This window comes from Microcaecilia unicolor, chromosome 11 (genome assembly GCF_901765095.1).
Source record: "Microcaecilia unicolor chromosome 11, aMicUni1.1, whole genome shotgun sequence".
Taxonomy (NCBI): Eukaryota; Metazoa; Chordata; class Amphibia; order Gymnophiona; family Siphonopidae; genus Microcaecilia; species Microcaecilia unicolor.
Window position 1 is genome coordinate 77,935,921 of NC_044041.1, and position 22,808 is coordinate 77,958,728.

Genomic DNA, 22,808 nt, shown 5'->3' on the forward strand with positions numbered 1-22,808 from the left:
TGTCCTCAAAGAATACCTGCTACAGGTATGTACCTTCATTTTTTATTTGTATGCTTTCCCATGGTCTTGCAGGCTGCAATCGGCACACGGGCTGTAGGTTGCCCACCCAAGCTAGAATCAAGTTGACTTCTGCACATTTAAACTCAGCAAACGATACACAAACAGCCCCAGTAGGGTGATAAAGAATCCAGCACATGCATTACAGCTACAAAGGATGTTTCTTTATTTTCTATACAAATTTCAGACAAAGGCTTTTGAGGTGGTCTCAGACACAACCTTCTGCTTGCCAGCAGTGCTTCCCTTTGCTAAATCCCGATTAGCTTTACAACTGTTACATACAGTTCAGTTCACAAACATTACAAGGTTCATAATTACAGTTTTAAGAAACATGCTGCTTACATCCCTCCTCTCTGCCGAATTCTCATTTTAACAAGTACAACAGAGTTTCTGTTTTCAGTCTTTCCAACTGCATTTTAAAAGTCAGATAGGCTTGAAAAGAAGCAACAGTGACAGCTCCCACAATTACGTTCAGAGATGGAGAACCCAGTGCTTTGGCCTTCCACAGACACGGATTCTCTCGGCACCCAGAGGTCAGACGGAAAGGATAAACCCAATCAGTTCCATTTCTCTTGCAGATCAACACCCCATACATAAAAAAATATACAGAAATTGTCAATAAGGGCATTCAAAAATACTTCCATGTTTTGGCACTTAAATACCAAACCCCCCCCCCCCCCCCCCGCCTCTCACTTAAGAAAAAAAAACAACTGTTTCCTTCCCCAAACCACTGGTTTTAGCAATGATGCCATGAGAAATACTCATTCAAAAGTAATCTTACTTGTACTCTTAGATCTTGAGAAGTGCTTTTGGCCAAAGAGTATGAATAAGAGTAAGCTTAACCCTTGGGGCCAGTAGCCTACTAACACAATCATACGTGTATGATCTGGATACCAGAATAAGCTGCTAACTGACAGTACCATCCTGGCGTGCACTAGCACCTTCCAAACCACTGCTATGCCATTTCCTCACTTGTGGAAGCTGGGCTTCAGCCCTCACATGGCACTTTCCTTCCCACTCCTACCTCCCTGAAACAAACAAAAAATTCTCCAATGGAAGAGAGGTTGAGGAGGGAGGGAGGTAGACTTCAGCTGTGAGTTTCAGGTCATCAATATAATTGAGCACTAGAAAAACAAGCTGACAGTCCTGAAAGAGAAGCAATTATTTCAGAAACCTGGGATGCAAGTAGCATGAAGTTGAAACAGTTTAAAACTCAAAGCTGTGCCATATCTCTCTCTGTCCTTTGATTTGCTCCAAGTGTTGGAAGGGAGGACTCTTCTACTAGTCTTGCAAAGGCCCAAGTTATAGGGCTGCCTGAATGTTGATGAAAATGGATTGTGTTGTGAAAATGACTAAACGTCCCTGTCCCCTACTAAAATCTTCAGATTGTAATGGGCTTTATATGTTACTGAAAGAGTCACAGTTTTCAAACTGTTGACACATGGAGCCTATTTGTACATTATCAAAGAACAGTACTTTTACTGCATGCACCAGTCTGTCTTCAGCAATGCTGATGACTGCTTACTGCCAACCAGAGGAGCTACACTATCATCTGCAGACTGAGATCATCTCCAACACACCCTGGCATACATAGGAAGCAGGTTCATTTTTAGCATGGTAAGCACAAAATTAACCCATCTGGAGATGGTTCAATTTGCATACAATAAATTTGCTTCAAGGGACTGGCCCAATGGTGAGAGATTTGGGTTTCAATGTCTAAGTCCAGCTTTTGCTATCCGTTTACTCTGTGGAAGCATTTAAGCCACCAGTACGGAGGCAGCTACTGAACAGACTGAGGGCACATGCATATCAAATTCTGTTGCTGAAAAGGCTGGGCGGGAATGCTTCAAAACACTAGAGGGTATATTTACTAAGGCACGCTACAGGTGTGTTAGCATTTTTAATGCGTGTCAATGGTTGACGTGCGTTAAACGCTAATGCGCCCACAGGAATATATTGGCGTGTTAGTGGTTAACATGCTTTAAAGGCTCGTTAAAAATGCTAAAGCGCCTTACTAAACATACCCCTAGGTGCTTTGAATGAAGGCTAGTTTCCAATTTAGCTGGAAGCTCAAAAGGAAAAAAGGCCAAGCCCCCTCCTCTGACCTCCCCATCTCAACAAAAAAATTGTAAACAAAGAGTTGTATGTTGTGAGATGTGTTTTCTTGTTTTTTTAACCCCCTCTGATGTATGAAGTACCTCGCAGAAGCATTCTGACTGGTTCACCATCAGGCTGCCTTACACTGCTTTAACTTTAAAAGCATCTTATGACGCATAAAAAGGACCCCCCCCCCCCCTCCAAGCTCACCATCCTATAGGTTAAAGTAAACCAGCAGCAGTTCATAGAAGCACTAAAACAGTTATTATTGGGGCTATCAGCCCGATAAGGACCTGAGTAAAGTTTACTAATGTTTAAGGAATGAGGTTTCAGATGCCATTTCAGTGCTAAAAGTTACATGGATAAAAAGAATTGCTCACAACTTGATTTCAATTTCAGAACACAATCTGTCTGAGATTCTCTCACATCCACCTCTCCTACATCCCTGGGCTCCTAGACAAGGATGGCCACATCAGGTGCTTCTTTTTGTGGCCCCAATTTCTTTGGCTGGGGTGTAGCCTGATTGGACAGAAGTCAACTAGTCCCAATCACTCCTATTTAGTAAAAAAACAACAACCAAAAAGGCAAGAAGAGAAATGTCCTATGCCTTTCCCCTACCCTTCAACTCACTGCTTTCAAGATGAGTCCCTGAAGGATCAATGTCAAGCCTAAACACAGCTGGTAGTGCTACCAAAGTGCATCAAAACATGAGTTATGTAAACAAGTGGCCAGAACCAGCCCCCATCCCCATCCGCCTCACCTGTCCACAGTACCTGAGGCCATACTGTGTGTGAATGCGCACACAACATTAAAGGGGGAGAAAAAAACCTATTATTCTTTTTATAGTACAAGGTGGGGAAAGAGGAAGAAAAAGTAAACCTACAATAAAACAAATGCTCAAAAGAACACAGGAAAAAAAAAAAAGCTCAAATTACAGAATCTAAAAAAAAAAAAAAAAACCCAAGGTTCAAGACACTGAGCTTCACACAGCATTGCTTTAAATTACCTGCAATCAGGTTCAAAATGGATTGCAAACAGCTTGCGCATCACGATTCACTTGAAAATATATTTTCTGTGACATTACACATCTATCTTTGATCCCCATTTTCAAAAAACTAAAATTTTGTCTCTAGTGAAAGTTAATGCATTTTGTGGACAAGCACAGAGAGCTGCAGGGACACTTTTCGTGCTCTTATGGTTTATAGTAGTCTGCTCTAAGGATGTAAACAAACTGCAAAGTTTTTGAGAGGGAACATACATTAAACACACACCACAAAATAAAAACAAACCAAAAAATGATTTTGGAATCCGCAGTGTCCGAGACTAGAGGAAGGGGAAACCAAACTTGCTCCAGTCACTTCAACCCCAGCATCCTGGGGAGAGAAAAAAAATGTGTCCTTGTGGATTGAACTAAACAGATCTTAAAAAAAAAAAAAAAAAAAAAAGAACATAAACGTGTCCTTCCTGGATAGAAAGTGATGGAGGAGATGGGGTCCTGACTGCTTCCAGGTTCTCCTTTGGAATTCACTTATGTCTCTGTATGCCTTTCCTCTTCCTTCGTTTAAAGAAACAGCAGCACCTGTAAGTAGAGAAGGGGTGATGGTTAGATGCAGAGTTCATTCATAAAAGGACCTAGGCAATCCATGTTTTACAAAATATCAAGCTGCCTGTTTCTTCTGCAGAAAATCCATTCCTTACGCCTGGGTTCTCTCTTTTCTTTGACAAATGTATTGAGAATATTTTTTTTTAATAAAATTTGCAATATTTTCTTGGAACAACTCATTGTTCTCACATAAGGAAGTGCTTTCTCAGCCTTCTCCTGGAGGTAGTAGGCCTAACCAGTCAAGTTTCATGATCATTGTAATGAATATGCATGAGAGATTTGCACAGTGGAGGAGTGGCCTAGTGGTTAGGGTGGTGGACTTTGGTCCTGGTGGACTGAGGAACTGAGTTCGATTCCCGGCACAGGCAGCTCCTTGTGACTCTGGGCAAGTCACTTAACCCTCCATTGCCTACCGCATTGAGCCTGCCATGAGTGGGAAAAAAAATGCGGGGTACAAATGTAACAACAAAACAAAAAAAAATAATGGGTCACCAAAATATTCAAATGTATCTAATGCATATTTTTTATGGTGATCCTGAAAACTTGACTGGTTAGGTCTACCTCCAGAAGTGTCAACATAAGAGATTATAATAAAAGAGGTTAACTAGCATATAGGGCAAACAAAGGTCTCAACATATTAGTGGTTCTCATCCCAGTCCTTGGGACACACCTAGCCAGTCACATTTTCAGGACACCTACAATGAATATACATGAGATAGATTTGCATACAGTGGAGGTAGTGCGTGACGGCAAGAATGGAGTGGATAAATGATATGTGATTTTAATGAAGCACAAGCACGAGCACAATATACCCCAAGGGAAGTGAAATAACTGTGTGGAAAAATATAAGTGTATATTGTATTGTTGGTTTATGTAAGACATGTGGGGGAACTGAGATCAGGGTGTCATGAATTAGCATATACCTCCTTTAGGTTCAAATAAATACTGTACTGTATGTTCTATTATTTATGTATTGGATGGTAATAGAAAATGCACCATATTATATGGGTAGAGGCTTGAGCTTAAGCTTAATAATATCTAATTTGAGTAGTTTATGATTTATATATATCATGTTATAGATATATGTATATCCTGGTGGTAAAGATCCATTTAGGCTCAGCTGTATGTACATACACAACTAGGAGGCGGAACATTGTATGTGCAATGATGGTTCCATCGTGACACCACCACATATCCCTCTTGGGGATATAATGGGTGTAAACGGTATGTCTGAGCACATTTTAAACACTTAAAGTGCATAAACAGAAAAGATAAAATTATTTTGAACCCAAGTTTGTTATATAGTGAGTTGAAGTTTATACTGCCTAACAAGATATATTGCATAGTGTCATTTTTGTTTTATTATGTTCTTGATTGTATTCTGGTTTTCAAATTTTATTAAAAACCTTTACAACTAAAAAATAATAATAAAAAAAAAATGGAGAGAAAGGAAACCCCTTATCCCCTCAGCTCTGAAGAAAACCTTCTTCCCCCCCTCTCCCCCCCTTTACTGAAGCTCAGGCCCATAAAAGGAACCCCCTTCCTCAACTGGATCCTGATTCTCTAACTGGCCCAGGAACTACTATCTGTTACCAGCCTAGAAGGTGCAGACTATGCTTGTCACCATCTGCTGGGGACAAAATACTGAAGACCTAAAGCTTTACAGTAGGGCAGAGCTCATAGGTTTTTGGTTTCTATCTCCATCAGCTGGTCTGGTAAGGGCAATAAGCAATCATTATTTATGGAAAGGGTGGTGGATACATGAACAGTCTTACAGCAAAGGTGGTGAAGATGAGAGTGGTATGGGACAAACACAGGATTCTATGACAGAGAGGGAGGAATTGCAAAGCTTAGTAGTTGGTATGGATGGGCAGATTGGATAGGCTATATGATCTTTATCTGCCTTCATTTTCTCTGTTTCTATGCACAGAGGATCTGTGAGGGAGAGGAAGGGATTGTACAGCTTAGTAGTTGGTATGGATGGACAAACTGAATAGGCCGTAGGTCTTCTTTATCTGCCGTCGTTTTCTATTTTTTTTCTACACAAAAGGCAGGCAATACCCTCTTTTCAAAAGTTTAGACCCTCATTTCCTAAGACAGCTTGTGAAGACCAGATCCTTTAACTCAATAACTTACTTTGTCTCATCTGCCACCTCCACCTCAGCAGGTGCTGTGATTGGTGCATTAGAATGTCCTGCAGTTGGATCGTCTGTGTTCAGTTCACCATTGGTTGAGCTGATCACCTGAGAAGAGGTGGAGAAAAGGAGATGAACTGGAAAGTGTATGGAGGCAAAGACGGAAGTCTCACCAATTTAAAGCACATTTAGAAAGGCATACAGTGTCATTCAAAAGCTGACACATTTGTTCTACTTCACTTGTTTAAGATTTTAGTGTCCGTACTTCTTCCCCATATTGGAGATACAGTTTGCTTTTTTGAACTTTGTGAGCTGTATCACTATTAAAAGTACAGACTTCTTCCTTCCTGCCCAACTTCTTTTAAAATTTTCATGAAGTCTTTATTAATACGTAAAACACAGATTCAAGTACATAGCACATCGTACACAGCATGGTACATTTCAATTGTACAGAATCAATCTCTGATAATGTGGATGACAGATAATACAGCACATGGTAAGACTCTCACTGCATACCCATCAACCCAGACATTTCTTGCTGTACAAGTGCGCCCAGGAGACTATTCAGTATGTCCAGTCCAATACTTCAAGATTTGTAGTTTTGTATATGTTAATTCCCATCCCCCACCCACACCCCTGCCCACCCTATCCCACCCCTCTATCAGGCATCACCCTAGCCGATAACAGCAATCATATTATACATGAAGAAGAAAAGGATCCCAGATCAAGTGCCATCTGTTCAGGTGGTTGCACCTCTCAGCTAGTAGTCTTTCCATCTCGCAGATAAGCCTCAGTTTTTGAATCCACCGAGTTATCAGTGGAGTTATAGGCTGCTTCTAATGGGCTGCAATTACAACTCTAGCAGCGCATATAGCCTGCCTCAGAAAAATTTGCTGGGTCTGAGGGCGATTTGCAACACCCGCCAGAAACAGGAAAAAGGTTGGGTTCCAAGGTAATGGGCTACCCGTCCATCTTTGCAGCCTGCTACGTACAGATCTCCAGAAGGCACTGATCTTCCTACAAGTCCACCATATGTGTCCCACTGTGCATTTTACACCGCAACCCCTCCAGCACACTCCCGTTGTAGTGGGGAAAATGCGCTGAAGGCGCTCAGGCGTCAGGTACCATCGATACAACACCTTCACCGCATTCTCCTTGAAGGGCACATGAGACCACACCCTCATCACATCCCGCTCCAGTCTCTCCCACGTTGCCTCCTCCATTGTCAACCCCAACTCCCCTTGCCAGCCTTTCCTATGAAGCGTGTAATTCTGGGACTGCCTATTAACAATGTGGTAGAGGCGTGAGACCAGCCCACTCGTCTTGGGTGGCCCCTCACAGATGGCTTCAAGTGTGGATTTTTCCTGGGTCACCACCTCCCGAACTGCCCGTGTCCTAAGAAAGGTGGATAACTGAAGGTAGGCATACTGGTCCGACCCAATTATCGGGAATCTCTCAAGAGCCTCTGGATATGACAATGAATCCCCCTCATACAGTTGGCCCCACATTTGTAAACCTCCCTTGTACCATCTGGTGAAGACTCCCTTTATTGTACCTGGGTAAAATAGTAGATTGTGCGCTATAGGGGACAGACAAGAGAGTTCAGTATGTCCACGTGGAAACATACTATTCCAATTAGAAAGGGTGACGTATATGGAAGGACACAAGCCCCCCTCTCTAGGGATCTAAGTGAACTCGGGATCCACAAGAGCACCCCCAAGGGCTGCGCACCTAAGGTGTATTGTTCCAATTGCACCCACTGTCGATCCGGATAGTCCTGAAACTATTCCACTGCCGCGCGCGCCTGAACTGCTCTAAAGTACCAGGCCAGGTTGGGTACCCCCAGCCCTCCTCTCTTCTTATCCTGGTACAGGACCGAGCGCGCCAGCCGCGGACGTTTCCCCGCCCAGATAAAGCGCATGATACGTTCCTGCAATGTTACTAGAAATTTCCGGGGCATTTTGATTGGAAGGGCTTGAAAAAGGAAGAGCAGGCACGGCAAAACATTCATCTTTAGGGAAGGAAGTGACGTCACGCGGCTGAATGGCCGCTTAATCCCTGAGCTCCGTGCCTCCTTACCCTCTCAAAGGTGCCATCCGAACCAGAAAACCTCTTCAAACACGCGGACGGAGCTATAAGTGAGTGGCGAACGTCCTAGGCAAACCATCATGAGCAAGAAAAGTGGAGCGCAGCAGCGCGACCATGACCGAACAGCCACGAGGAAAACGGAATGGGGCCTTGTGCGACCTCCATCCCCCAAAGCACGCTGCCCGTCGGAGTCAGGATCAGCTTCCTCGAGGGAGGACGGTGCTGGATGCACGGAACCGGCCCCTATGCAAGCTCTCCCCGCGGACCTGGCGCGCTGCCTGGAGACCATTCGAGCTGAAATTAGAACATCCAAGGAAGAGATCCTAGAGCACGTGGATGCTCTGAGTGTGGATCTGCGAGAGTTAGGAGGCCGAGTGGAAGTCTTGGAAGAGCGGGCAGACGAGCAGGGGGAAAAAATGAGGAGGTCGATAAACAACTTGCCAAGTTAATGGAACAGTCGGAGGAATTCCAATATAAATTAAACGATCTAGAGAACCGAGGGCGCAGACACAACCTAAGATTCAGAGGAGTCCCAGAAAATGGCGACCGAGAAGTAGTCCCGGAGGTGGTGCGTGCTATATGTGCCCAGTTGATGGGAGAAGACTTTGACTCAGCTGCAATGGGCATCGACAGGGCTCATAGAGCGCTGGGGAAAGCGCGAGACAATAAACCCCGGGACATGGTGCGTTTCTCCTCATACAACTGCAAGGACCAGATATGGCAGAAAGCTAGAAAGAACCCCGACGTGGAATTCAACGGGGAGCGAATTGCAATATATCAGGATCTCTCCTTATTCACTTTGAATTCGCGCAGAGCTATGAGACCGGTAACAGAGATTTTGAAGAGAGAGAAGATTCTCTACAGGTGGACATTTCCGTTTGCACTTTGTTTTGATATTAAGGGTGCACAGAACAGATGTCGAGGAGTGGGAGCGGCCTGGAAAGTCTTGTACGAGGCTGGATTGGCTTCTACAGCTACCCTACCAGTGGAAGTGGCATCCTCCACAAAAGCAAGACTTCAGAAGTGGAAGAGGGTAGAGAAAGCACCCAGGAAGCCCAAGACTTGAGCAACAGCGGTGAGATCAAGGAACCTGTGTATGGAATTAGAAGCCGAGGGCCCTCGAGAGGAGGTGATGAAGAGAGACATTTGGGGGAGAGGTGAAAAATAATGGACGGTACAAGTTAAATATTGATGTGTTTGAGATCATATGAGGGAGGGGGGTGGGAGGGGGGATCGAAGGGAGTGTTTAGTTGTGTTAAGCTCCTGTTTAAAAGTGAGTTTGTTTGGCCAGTGGGGTCGCTTCCTTGTAACTCCCAATTGGTGCCACATGGGACCAGTTGGTGGATATTGGGTTGTGGGGCAGGGAGGGTATGGGGGGGAGGGGGGGTGGGGGGGAGTTGGGGGGGGGGGAGAGGTAAGGGACTGAGAAGAACCAGAGGGTCTAGGAAGCAAGCGGGTTGGAAGAGGGGGGGAGTAAGGCAGGATAGGCGTCCTCCATCTGAAGTGGGGTGCACTTACAGAATATTAAATGGCGGGATTTAAATTGGTTACTTATAACATTAAGGGGCTGAACTCCCCTTACAAGAGGCATGCGCTGTTTCGTGAACTGCAGTTGCTGAAACCTCAAATGGTCTTTTTGCAAGAAACACACTTAATGCAAAAACATGAAGGTCTGTTGTCCTCCAAACAGTACCCGCTGGTGGTGTGTGCCTCAGATGTAAAGGGGGCTAAAAAACGGGGGGTGGCGGTACTATTTCATAAAGATGTGCAAGTGCAGATTGTACGTTCTAGAAAGGACAGGGAAGAAAGATTTCTTCTACTGCAAGTCGTGCTTGAGCAGGAGGAGTATACCTTGGCAAGTGTATATGCACCAAATGAGAGGCAGGGGGAATTTTTCCTCCGTCTCCGAAAAGAGATGCAGGGCTTTGCCAAGGGTAAAGTAATAATGGCAGGAGACTTTACGCCACCATGCAGCCTCGATTAGATCGTTCTACTCCTCCTGCCCCGCTGGACTGTAAAATTTCACAGGCCTTAAAAGATTGTGTGGATGAGCTGGGCCTGTATGATGCTTGGAGACTGGCACACCCCAGGGGGAGAGATTACACATTTTATTCCCAGGTTCATCTGTCCCACTCTAGGCTTGACTACATCTTTTTGGACAAGGCGCTATCTGGGGGGGGAGGAGAGTCCTCCATAGGTCACATTAGCATATCTGATCATGCCCCGACCTGGTCTACTCTCCCGTCCCTAAGAGAGGAACCGAGAGAAAAAAGATGGACGCTAAATAACATTTTGCTACAGGACCCGGACTTAGTAGCTGGGTTTCGTCCAGTTCTGAAAGAATACTTTGATATGAACTTAGACTCGGGACCCTCTCTGGGAACGGTGTGGGACGCCTTTAAGGCAGTCTCGAGAGGTTATTTTATACAGGGAGCAGGTCGGAGGACGAGGGCACACAAAGCTCGATTAGCCCAATGTATGGACAAACTTGGGGCAGTGGAGGCTAAATATAAGGCCACGGGTTCTCTGTCGGACCTGCGTAGACTGCAGGCGGTTAGACTGGAGCTCAGCTCGCTGCGTGAAGACAGCTTGCAATTTGCACATGCAAGGATGAAACAGGTTTACTATGAACACACTAACAAACCCGGTAGGCTACTAGCAGTCAAGTTAAGACAGTTGAGATCCTCTCGTCACATTTTGAGAACCCGAGATGGAAAGGGGCAGGTGGTGCACAGTTCAGCGCAGATCCGACAGTGCTTTGCCCAATACTATGAGAACCTATACAGGGAAGACGCCACTATGCAGACTGAGAAAATTGACGCCTATCTGGAGGCTAGGGGGCTGGCGGTTCTGACCGACTCACAGAGGGCGGAGCTTGAATGTCCGGTGCGGGTGGATGAGGTCATTGGGGCTATTAAAACTCTACCCACAGGGAAGGTGCCTGGCTTGGATGGATTTACCAACGAATTTTTCAAGGTATACGCAGTAGAGCTGGCCCCCTATTTGACAATGATTGTTAACTCAGTGAGGGAGGGTGTGCCCCTTCCTCAGACTATGATGGAGGCGTGGGTGGCTGTAATCCCTAAGCCAGGTAAAGATGTTACGTTGTGTGCCTCATATAGGCCAATCTCCATATTAAATGCTGATGTGAAAATTTTAGCTAAGGTTCTGGCGAACCGACTGGGGGATGTGCTTCCTAGTCTCATCCACCCGGATCAAGTAGGGTTCGTAGCCAAAAGACAGGCAGCAGACAATATAAGGAGAACAGTGGACCTTCTCTATGCAGCCCAGAAGAAGGCTAGACCAATAGTACTGCTTGGATTAGACGCAGAAAAGGCATTTGATAGGGTCCACTGGGGGTATTTGGACAAGGTCCTACACAGAGTAGGGATAGGACAGTTCTACAGAACGTGGATTAGGGCCTTGTATTCGGCACCACAAGCCTGTGTGCGCATTAATGGAGGGAACTCCGACTCATTTCGGCTGGGTCGAGGAACCAGGCAGGGTTGCCCACTATCCCCCCTCTTGTTTGCTCTGGCAATGGAACCATTGGCGGATGCCGTTCGAGCTAGTGAAAACATTGCTGGGGTACAGGTGGGAGGGAGGGAGTATAAAATTGCCTTATTCGCAGACGATGTCCTCTTGACCTTAACTAAGCCATTAATTTCTTTGCCTAATTTAATGCAGGTGATAGAGGAGTATGCGACAATATCTGGGTATAAGCTAAACGCTAACAAGTCCACAGGACTGGCTGTGGGAGTTCCTTCTAGAGTGATGGACACCTTGAAGGGGTCTTTTGTCTTTAAATGGGAGGCTAGAGCGTTAGGATATTTGGGAGTACAGTTGCCTGGCAACCTGTCTGAGCTATTTACCAGTAATTATCCGCCACTTAAGCGAGCTGTACAGAGGGACCTGGATGTCTATGGGACTGTCCTGGTTTGGGCGGATTGCTGCAGTAAAAATGAACATTTTGCCCCGGCTTCTTTATCTGTTCCAGGTCCTTCCCATGCAACTGTCCAGATCATTTCTATCAGGTCTACAGGAGGCGATTAATCGCTTCATCTGGAACCAGAAGAGGCCACGTTTGCCCAGGGACCTGCTATATAAGTGTAAGCGGTTGGGAGGGTTGGGGGTACCCAACTTGTTCTGGTACTACGTTGCGGCTCAGGCCAGGGCGGCAGTAGCCTGGTTTAAAAGGGAGGATCACCACGTATGGGTTGACATTGAGCAAGCGTTGGTGGGTTCTCGGAGACTGGGACAGTTAATGTGGGTTGCGGGTAGGTACAGGGGGCAAGTAGACAGATTTCCGCTCACAGTGCAGGCTACTTTCCACTATTGGGACCTTATGTTTTCAGACAAGCAGCCATTGGTTTCGGGTTTGGCTCCGATAGTGGACAACCCATTGTTTGAACCAGGGATAGGGAGTGTCACTTTTCGCAGATGGGCGGAGTCCGGATTAGACTCATTGGGGCAGCTGCACGTGGGAGAGACTATTGTGCCCTTTGAGACACTGATGGAGGATTATGGGCTTGGGCAGGGGGATCGATATGCCTACCTGCAGCTGGTGCACTTTTTGAAGAGCCCGGCTTATGTAGAATGTTTGAGGCGAGAACTTCACCGGCTGGAGGAGATGTGTGTAGAGGACAAGGACACGCAGGGTATGCTTATCAGGGGACCAGAGCTAAACCGTCCCTCCTACATAGGCAGAGATGGGAGCAGGAGCTGCAGTTTACATTGCCGGAGTCCGGTTGGGTGGCCCTGGAAAAGCAGATTTTGAGGTCATCACTGGCAGTAGCCACGCAGGAAAACGCCATAAAGGTCTTTTACCGGTGGTACCTGACACCGGTCTGATTAAACCACATGTTTGCTCAGGTATCAAAATTTTGTTGGAGGAAATGTGGGGGGGTGGGGACCGCAGGTCATATATGGTGGCTATGTCCCAAGGCACAGGCCTACTGGAGGGGGGTGCGTTCGCGACTCCAGGGGTGGCTTGGTCGGTCTGTGCAGTGGCATCCCTTAGTTTTCCAGCTTAGATCCAGGCCGGCAGGTCTAACGTCTGACCAGTGGATGCTGACAAGGTGTGCTCTGAATGCGGCCTGAATAAATTTAGCGCAAAGTTGGAAATCCCCGCTGGTGCCCTCAATGCGAAGATGGATTACCAAAGTAAGATATATGTGTGAGATGGAAAGACTGACTGCCGTGAAACGGAAAACCGTGTATAAATGGAAAAGAGTTTGGGAACCCTTCTTACAAAGGTGCTCTGGTTGAGATATGTGTTGGTTGATGGATGGGGGGTAGTAGGGAATAAATGGGGGGGAGAGGGGGAGGGAGTGATGGTGGGAAGGGGGGTTCAAAATCACAAAAATTGGATAAAAATTGAAGTATAATAAGTTTTTGTTCTAGCATTGATATTATGTTGGTACCTTTTGGGTGCTAGAGTTATGTACATTGAATGTTCCAGATTATATGGCTCTGTATTGTGTTACATATGTATTGTATTATTTATCGATGCCTAATAAAGACTTCTTTAAATTAAAAAAAAAAAAACATTCATCTTTACAGCAGCTATGCGACCAAACCAGGAGAGGTCAAGGTCACCCCATCTACCAAGGTCCTCAGTGAGTGTCCCAGCCAAGCCCTTATAGTTTACAGCAAAGAGATCAGAGTGGCGGGCCGTCAGGTTGACCCCCAGGTAACGGATGCTCCTGTCAGCCCACTGGAAGGCATAGGTAGATCTCAACGTTCCCACAAGCTCCTCCGGGAGAGACACATTCAAAACTTCAGATTTTGACATATTCACTTTAAAGCCCGACACAGTCGAGAATTCCTCAATCTCCCTCAAGAGCCCGGGGAAGGTGGTTAGGGGGCGAGTGACAAACAACAGCACGTCGTCTGCAAATAGGGATAGCTTGTGCTCTCTTCCACCTATGGAGAGACCCGAGATATCCGGGTTATTCCTAAGCCTGGTAGCAAATGGTTCCATCACCAGGGAGATAGGGGGCAGCAAGGGAGATAGGGGGCAGCCCTGTCTAGTACCCCGATGTAGAGGGATCGCTGCAGAGTTGCCCCCATTAACTCGTATACAAGCCTTAGGAGAATTGTAAAATGCTTGAATCCATCCCCGAAACTGAGGTCCTACCCCAAAGGCCTCCATCACTTTTGTACATAAATGGCCAATGCACGCGGTCGAAGGCCTTTTTGGCATCTAGGCTAAGGAGGCCCTACCCAACTTCTTAAGTCTAGTTTCTACACGTTTTAGGGCTCCATTCTGATTAAAATGTGTAATTGTGGTTAAAAAATAAAAAGTAATAAAATGATAATAAGTACAAACTGAATAAACAGGCTTACAGTTTTCAGAGACTACTTCAGAAAAGCAAGCTTAAGTACAGGAAATGCATTCAGCTAGCCAATTAGATAAGAATGCATTTAGTAACATCAAAAGAAACAGCTGGGTGGACTTTCTAAAGGCTTTAGTCTACTCCAAATAGAAGGCTCCGGCTCATTTGCAATTCAAAGCGTGCAAAGTACTTTCACCTCTGTGGGCATGAGGCCGAGGGATAAACCTTGGCAGGATGATTAAGATGGAAAATCCACCACCACCTGAAGAACAAACTTCAGATGGGTGCACAGAACCACCTTACGGTTTAAAAATCTAATACATGGTAGAGATCAGTTGCTAAAGCTTGGAGCTAACCAACTCTGAGACAAAATGAATGCCACTAAAAACAGGACCTTCCAAGATCAGGTATTTCAGATCAGAGTCTAGCAGCTCAAAAGAAGTTTTCATCAGCTGGGTTATATATAGATCCAGAATTGTCTTATATTATCTGCTTGTTATTCTAATTCCATGCTTTTTCATTACCATGTTACCAAGATCATTCTGTAACTACTAAGAGCTATTTCTTATATACCTCCATTATTCATGATAATTGTAAGCCACATTGAGCCTGCAAAGAGGTGGGAAAAAGTGGGATACAAATGCAATAAATAAATAAATAAAACAAAAGTGAGGTACCAACACACTGTGGGAGGTTTGATGGGAGGCATCAAAAAGAGAAAGCCTTGCATAAAATGAACTAAAAGTTGTATAAAGATGGTTTACTTTCTACACAGTAGTGATATATGATAGTTGCACTAATGGGGCTGATTTGAAGACCTGACTCTGAAAGAGATAGAAGTTACTCAAGTAGTTTTGTGTGGAATAGGAGAATGGCTTTAGGATCTTCCCATCAAACTATATGGCAAACTTCTTCTATTTAAATTTGTAGTACCTTCTTGTACAGTCTCTCCTGAAAGCCATAATGACTTGTTATATATTATCAGGCAGATTGAAGAGAGTCAAGGTTATAATCTCTACATCCATACTGTCAGGAAAAGGGATTTGATGCTGGGATGCAACAGTATTCTCCAAGCCTGAGTGATCAGTGCTGGAAATTCCCCCATTTTATGGATCTTCTTGTGAGAAAGTTTCAGAAGAGGAAACCATACCTGTTTCTGCCATCACAATGATATAATGATCATAGTTCCCTACCACCACATGAGTTTCATGAGAATCTTAGCTATTTCAGGGGAGAGATGAGGGCTGAATAAGAGGACACACACATAAGACCCTCTTCCCCCAATCTAGGAGGAAAGCGAGGCTAGTTTGCAGCAGAACTGATGCACTTTCCTGTTCTTAGGAGTGGCAAGATCAAAGCCACTTACACACCCGGGGACTACTCGTGTGGATTTACTACACATCTCAGTTTGTCTGCCAGACCACTTGTCCTTGCCTGCCAGACAGGTGGCCCTGAGAGTTATCCCATGAAATACAGCCCACTTCCATATTCTAACAGTTTCCCCAATACAGGACAGTAGGATCTTGTTCCTCTGCAAGTTAAACCCATGTGTAGGGAATTCAGTAGCAAAGTATGCTCCCTCTTCCCCACACACTCCTGAATAACCAGAGATATACTAGATACAGCACAGTAGTCCATTAGGAATAAAGCTAATCCGTATGAAACTGATTCACATTATTTAGTGGTGGTTATAGTCACATTTTGTGAGACTGTAGGTAGAAAACCTTTTACTGGTTATATAAGACAAATTTTTAAAAAAACAAACCTGAAAAAGAACAAACAAAAACCCTATTGCTCCTTAAAGGAAAAATAGGATCTTACCTGCTAATTTTCCTTTCTTGAGTTCAACCGGACTAGTCAAGAATATATGGTTACACCTGTCAACCAGCATATGGAGATAAAGACCTAAAAGCTGTGAGCTCTACACTGTATGAGATTCTGTGCAGCCATAGCTCAGCAATATTCCCGTAACAAAGAAATTATCCACATACTAAAAATCACGGAAGAGAATTCAGGGTTCCACAGAACCAAACTGTCCCCTCAGGGAAATCTTAAAGAGCACTCACTCCTCCTCACAAATTACACTGCATAGACAAGAAAACCAGATACTAAAAAGTATGTCCCTCTCCGGGTACAGGGTGGGCCTATGGACTGCTTTTGTTGGACTCGGGGAAAGAAAATTAGTAGGTAAGATCAAAATTTTCCTTCTTTTTTGTCCTAATCAGACTAGTCCAGAATGCACTGGATATAGCAAATCAATCTTTAAATTGGGAGAATAGATACTTCTACTGCCAAAACTCGAGCTCCGAAAGTAGCTTTTTCCCTTGCTTAGAGGTTTAATCTGAAAACTTGGCAAAGGAATGCAAGGAAGACCAGGTAATGCCTCTACAAATCTCTTCTGGGGAGATTGACTGATTTGGCCTAAAAAATCTCCCACTTCACTATAAGGCTTATCCTGTAATTTTCTGCACTTCCGGTACACGGCAATATAAGGGGCATACTGATCTCTTGGGACATTCAAACAGTGCTTTGAGGTTTAGAGACCAAGAGGGGCATGTACTAAAACGGAGAACTAAGACTCATGGCAGTATACTAACATGAGTAAATTATATACCCCAAACAGACAACAGGAGGGCTTTTTGGAGACATTGGCTCTGCAGCTAGCAAGGGTTCTGCAGATGGAGAAAGGGTTGGGAAGCGATTTTAACTGAACTTTAAACCATAGTATCAACTGTTCTTGTAAGAGTGATACTACCTCTAGGGCAGCAAGACGCTGCTTGTGAGTGAGACTTGATGAACACTATAAGCCTGTGGACACATGGCGACACAACCATGGGAAGGCAAGGGATTGCACATTTATTTCTAGACCTTATAACAGTTATTTGCATTTTGATTATCTTTTATTGGATCCTTAAGAGGGTGGAGGCAGCAGACATAGGCTCAGTTACTTGGTCTGATCATGTGCTGTGTCAGCTTCAGTGGAAATTGAATGACAGCTTATAGTTGGATGAGAAAATCAAAATAGCTATCAATATACTGGTGTACCTAGCCATTAATGATAATGAGTTACCCTTCCCTGTGGTATGAGATGCTTCAAAAGTGATCTTGAGGGAGAAACTTATGGAGTAGACAAAAAGAGCAAAATATGTTTGCTGGGCAGAAACATACATGAACTGGAAAACCAGCATAAAAAAAGAACCCTTGCCCCATCAATTAGTCTTGCTAGCAGACCCATCTGAAGGGGAGGTAGCTTTCCAGTTGCACAGATTAACACAGTTCTTTGAAGGGGGCAATAAAGTTGGAACATTTTTGGCTCAGCAACTGAAGCAGAAACAATTTGCAGAATCATATATTGGAAGTCACAGGGCTGGGGAAACCCAGTTCTTGATCTGGGGAAATTACAGAAGCTTTCATATGTTATCATCAATAATTGTATATTCTGGAAGTCTCAGTGTAAGATACAGAAGTCTGTGTAGTGAATGCGCTGCTGAATGTACTGGAAGTAAAAGAGCAGGACTCTTTTAATGTTCCCATTTCTGTCCTAGAACTGGTAGAAGCAGTACAGATGCTCAAGTCTGATAAGGCACCCAGGATAGATGGTTTTACTGCTAAATTTTATAAGTACCTTGGATGCTGTGTTTAGGAGGTAGTAGAGCTGGAGCCTGTGTGCCTTAGGCCAATTATTGGATAAGAGAGTACTTAAAAGGTTTAGTACTTTATAGGTTGAATTTCCATAGGGGAAAGGGAGGTCCAGAGTACTGAAGTGTGGCATTACCTTATTACCTGGGAGGGGGTAAATTGAAAGTGGATTTGTAGGGGGAGGGCCAAAACGTGGGTTTGAAAAATTACATATACATGCTGATGTGCAGAGGCACCAGATTTCCAAGATTTATAAGCTGCTTAAAAGACAAGGTGAAGCCAAATGAAAATTATAGCTAGCATGGGAAAACGATGGGCTTGAAGATAATGGAACTACAATGGTGCGAGATGGCATTCTTGCTGTTCTAAGGGCTTATAACTATGAATCTTACTAAAAATAGGGTTAAATTGCTTTTAATGGTACTGGACTCCAGCAAGGCTACATGTGGCCTGTTGAGCTCGGTGATTGGTGCTGGCACCAATGTGATCAACGAGGTATGTGGCACCATGTCTGGTGGGACTGCCCTGGGGTGGTGAGTTGTTGGGCACAGATACAAGTTGAGAATATCATCAGTAGTGCTGCTCTGCATGCCTGTTTATCTCACATCTTGCCTTCCTGAAGAAATCTGGGAGGGGTCTCAGCATTGCATCCATCACATTTTGGTGGTGGAAAGAATCGCTCTGGCTGCGAAATAGAAATAGGCAGTGCCTCCAGACAGAAAAGATTTTAAGCAGATTGAGTTGTGTGTATGTGATAGCCACAACCTATAGGTAGGATAACTGGCCACCCTTCTTGACAGTGTGGATACCCTACAGGGAGTGGAGGTCTAAGCTTCCATTGGGAGAGCGGATATGTTTTGGAATATTCAGAGGTATTTATGTTGGTATACTACAGGTGGGATGGGAAGGTGGGTTCAGGAGGGGGACGTGTTAGTTGTATTTGTTGAAATGTAGTATGCGCTTTCAAATCATATAACATAACATGGATTTTATGCTTTGCCCGACCAAATAAAAACAATCACCATCTCAGGGTGAGATACAAATCACTGCAACACTCAGCCCAACAGTGGCCATGGAGGAAAAAGACATACAGCAAGTCTAATTGTGGTCATGCCTGAAGTATAGCATACAGGCCCATAGATCTTGGCTCTCTCTTTGGCATTCTGACTGGACACCATCAAATTCACTGCCAGGACTCCCCACTGGTTAACAATTCCCACTTTCTGGGATCCAACGTGTCCCCACTCAAAATGTCCACCTGGACATTCTCGACTCCTGCTGCTATGTGGACCACTGACAGCCTGAAGATGTTGCTTCGTCCAACAAAAAAAAACATGACTGTTTCTCTGGACACTCCTTGACTTTCATGCCTCCTTGATTGACATAAGCTATTGCTCTTGTACCGTCAGAGCAGATTTGCACTGTTTTCTTCTGAATCAAAGGCTGAATGATCTCCTGCATTCTCCTGATGGCTCGAGTCTCCAAATGATTGATTGACCATGTCGCGTTAAACCTTTGTCCAGCACCCCTGAGCAAACTGATACTGAAAGGGAGCTCCCTAGCCAAGGAGACTTGCGTCCGTATTGACTGTCTAAACTTGACGGTTACAAATTCTGAGTCTAACTACCATGTCATGTTGGTCCCGACTCCTGCTATCCATGTGAAATGGAGTCTGAGGGAACCAATGACTCAGCAGAGAAGTCTAAAGGGGATGCATACGAGCTTGAGCCCATGGTACCAAATCCATAGTTGTAGCCATGGACCCCAGCACTTACCTATAATCCCAAGCTTGAGGAGCATTCTGCTTCATAAGGGGCCGAATCTGGCCCTGAAGCATCTGGATCCTCTGCTTAGGCAAGAACATCTGCCCCAGGATCCCAAATATTCTATGGATTTGGAGGCCTGTAACTTGTGCTTAGTGAAGTTAATTACCCATTCTAGAAAAACTGCAGAAACTACACCTCCAATCATCTAGATACTATTGGACCGTGAAGCCTTCTCTGCACAATGCAGTTGCCACTACATCCATAACCCTTGAAAATGTCTGTGGAGCTGTGCTAGGTCAAATGGTAGAGCCTGAAACTGGTAATGCTGATCTAGGATGACAACAGGGATATTTTTACTAATGAGAATAAGAGTCAAAATGAAAAATTTTGACCATTAGTTCACGAGAACTAGAAGTAAAAAAAATATATATTTTTTCAAAACAAAAACTGAATAGGAATAGAAAATTTACTGTTCTGAACAGAATGAACTATAAATAATTTTTCTTAACAAACATGGCTTGAGAAAGAAAATATTTTCATATATTATATATAAACCAAAGAACTGAATAAAACTAAAATTTTTAGAAGAGGACTGAATAAAAACTAGAATTATTGTGTCTGTTTTGCATAAACTGAAATTATTTGTTATGAGTTTGTGACCGGAATAAGAACCAAATAAGAACTAAAATTTTCAGAAGACTGAATAAAAGCTAGAAGAGTGTTGTCAAAACTAGAATAAAATAAAAATAAAAATTATATGTTTTGTAACTGAATAGGAATTAGAACTAAAATTTTATGCTGAACTAAAATATAATTGGATGACAAGTCTCAGAAAGTTTGGGTGTGGAAACTAAGTGGGAATGTGCCAACATGCTTCTTTGAGATTTAAAGCGTGAGAAACCCTCCAAGTTCACCTTGTTGAAATGACCAATTCATAGAGCTCAGGTCACAGTTTTCGAAGTCAAGAATTGGCTGAAAACTACCTTCTTCATTTGCTACCACAAAATAAATTGTCTCTTACAATGACACAGGAGCAGCTACCTGTAACACAAGCAGTCTCTGTAATATACCTAATACTTACAACTTTTTTGCCAGTGCCTGACAAGGAAAGATTAAACAGGCATTTTGTGAGGTGATGGTAAAATCGCAATTTGTACCTGAAGAACATAAAAATAGCCATAATGGGGCATACCAATGGTACATCTAGCCCAGTATCCTGCTTCCAACAGTGGCCAATCCAGGTCACAAGTACCTGGCAGAATCTCAAATAGTAGCAACATTCCAAGCTACCAATACCAGGGACAGCAGTGGCCTTCCCCATTTCTATCTTAATAGCAGACTACGGACTTTTCCTCCATGAACTTTTTTTTAAACCTAGATATGCTAACTGCTGTTACCACATCCTCTGGTAATGAGTTACAGAGTTTAACTATTTATTCATTGAGAGAAAAAATAGTTCCTCCTATTCATTTAAAAAGTATTACCATGTAACTTCATTGAGCTTCCTCTAGTCTTAGTACTTTTCATGTTTTTACCCATTCTACACCACTCAGAATTTTGTAGACCTCTAATATATATTCCCCTAGAAGTCTCTATTCCAAGCTGAAGAGCCCTAACCTATGTCTTTCCTCATATGAGAGGAGTTCCATCTTCATAATCATTTTGGTTGCCCTTCTTTGAACTTTTTCTATTTCCCTGCTCTCAAAACATCTAGAATCTACTTAGTCAGAAGTAATTTGGGTCTATTCCTCAAAAAATGTGGACAGCCAACCTCTTAACTGCTCCAATGTGGGATGAGGTTCAAGAAATCTCTCCAGGCGATGGTATGTTAAAGTAATACTGATCATACATTTTTTCTTTTACAGCCTGCACCTTATTTGTATTCTTATTTATGTTTATACATTTTTGTATTTCCATTTTTTAGTCACATGTTTTTCACTGTATACATTGATATGCAGTCAATACTGCACACACATCTGTTTGCCTCGGACCACCTTTCTACTTTATTTAATTATTGTTTTATTTATTTTTTGTTCCCCAACATATATTATAATGACATTAGCTTTTGCACATTTACCCCTTTTCTCCAACTGTTTGATTTATTATGTGTTCTTCCTTTTTGCTTTCTTCATTGTTCTTCTTTTTGATTTTCATTCAGACATTGTTACCAGACATTCTTCTCTCATTCCGCATCTACATTTGGTGATTTTCCATTGCCATTGCCTATTACATATGTTCTCTTGTTAACTTCTATATGCCATTTTTATCAATGTTATTACTTACTAGTAAAACATGCCCGTTTCTGGAGTAAATGAAACGGGTGCTAGCAAGGTTTTCCTCCCGAACCCCCCCTCCCTACCCACCCCTTCGGCGTTCTGAAGCCACTGACCGCCATTGCTCCGCACCTCGTCAACGCACGCCACCTTCATCTCCTGAGTCGTGAAGCCACTGACGCCATTGCTCCGCCCTTGCTCTGTGATGCCATTGCTCCGCCCTCGACGTCATCACGTTTGACTAGAGGGCGGGGCCCAGAGACAGTGATTTCGGTGGCTTCACCACCATGAACCCTTCGAACCCGAAGGAAGTGCCCCAAGGAAGTGACACTGACGTCAGTGTCCTCAGAACGTTGAGGGTGAGTTTTATTATATAGGATAATATTACCTCCATTGTTTATTCTATACAAATTGTAAAGTTTTTGTTTTGAATTATTTATTTTTATGTATTTATTTGTTATGCAGTGTATGACCCCTGAAGCAGACGGTAGAGCCGTCGAAACACAGCCCCGTGTCGGGTCTTGTACACACTTGGTGCTGAATAAAGTTACTTTAACATACCATCGGCTGGAGACATTTCTTGGTCCACCCCTAATCTTTTGTACCTGATTTGGACTTCATGTGGGAATTTTCTTACCATGACCTGTTGGTTGTTGTTCTGATGCCAATGTGGGATGAAACATCTGAGGGCTTCTAGATGTCCCTGTAGGCTTTGGACCCTAGGAAACTTTCCTATGTTCAAAGCAAAAGGATGAAGTTCTGTTTTATGGCCAAGCACACTGCAATGCGGTTGTACTGTCTGGTCAGTAGTG

At 43.8% G+C, this 22,808-nt stretch overlaps 1 protein-coding gene across 4 annotated transcripts in view; it reads right to left on the bottom strand.

The window, feature by feature from the left end:
- Positions 1-211: 211 nt before the first annotated feature.
- The window catches only part of CSNK1G2 (casein kinase 1 gamma 2), a 146,412-nt gene continuing 123,815 nt past the window's right edge, over positions 212-22,808 (bottom strand). For all 4 annotated transcript variants that reach the window (XM_030217723.1, XM_030217722.1, XM_030217725.1 and 1 more), the window contains exons 11-12: positions 5,894-6,000; positions 212-3,733 (exon numbers count right to left, since the gene is read on the bottom strand). In XM_030217723.1, the coding sequence (XP_030073583.1) occupies positions 3,679-3,733; positions 5,894-6,000 (162 nt within the window). In that variant the 3' untranslated portion in view covers positions 212-3,678. The remainder of the gene's footprint in view (positions 3,734-5,893; positions 6,001-22,808) is intronic.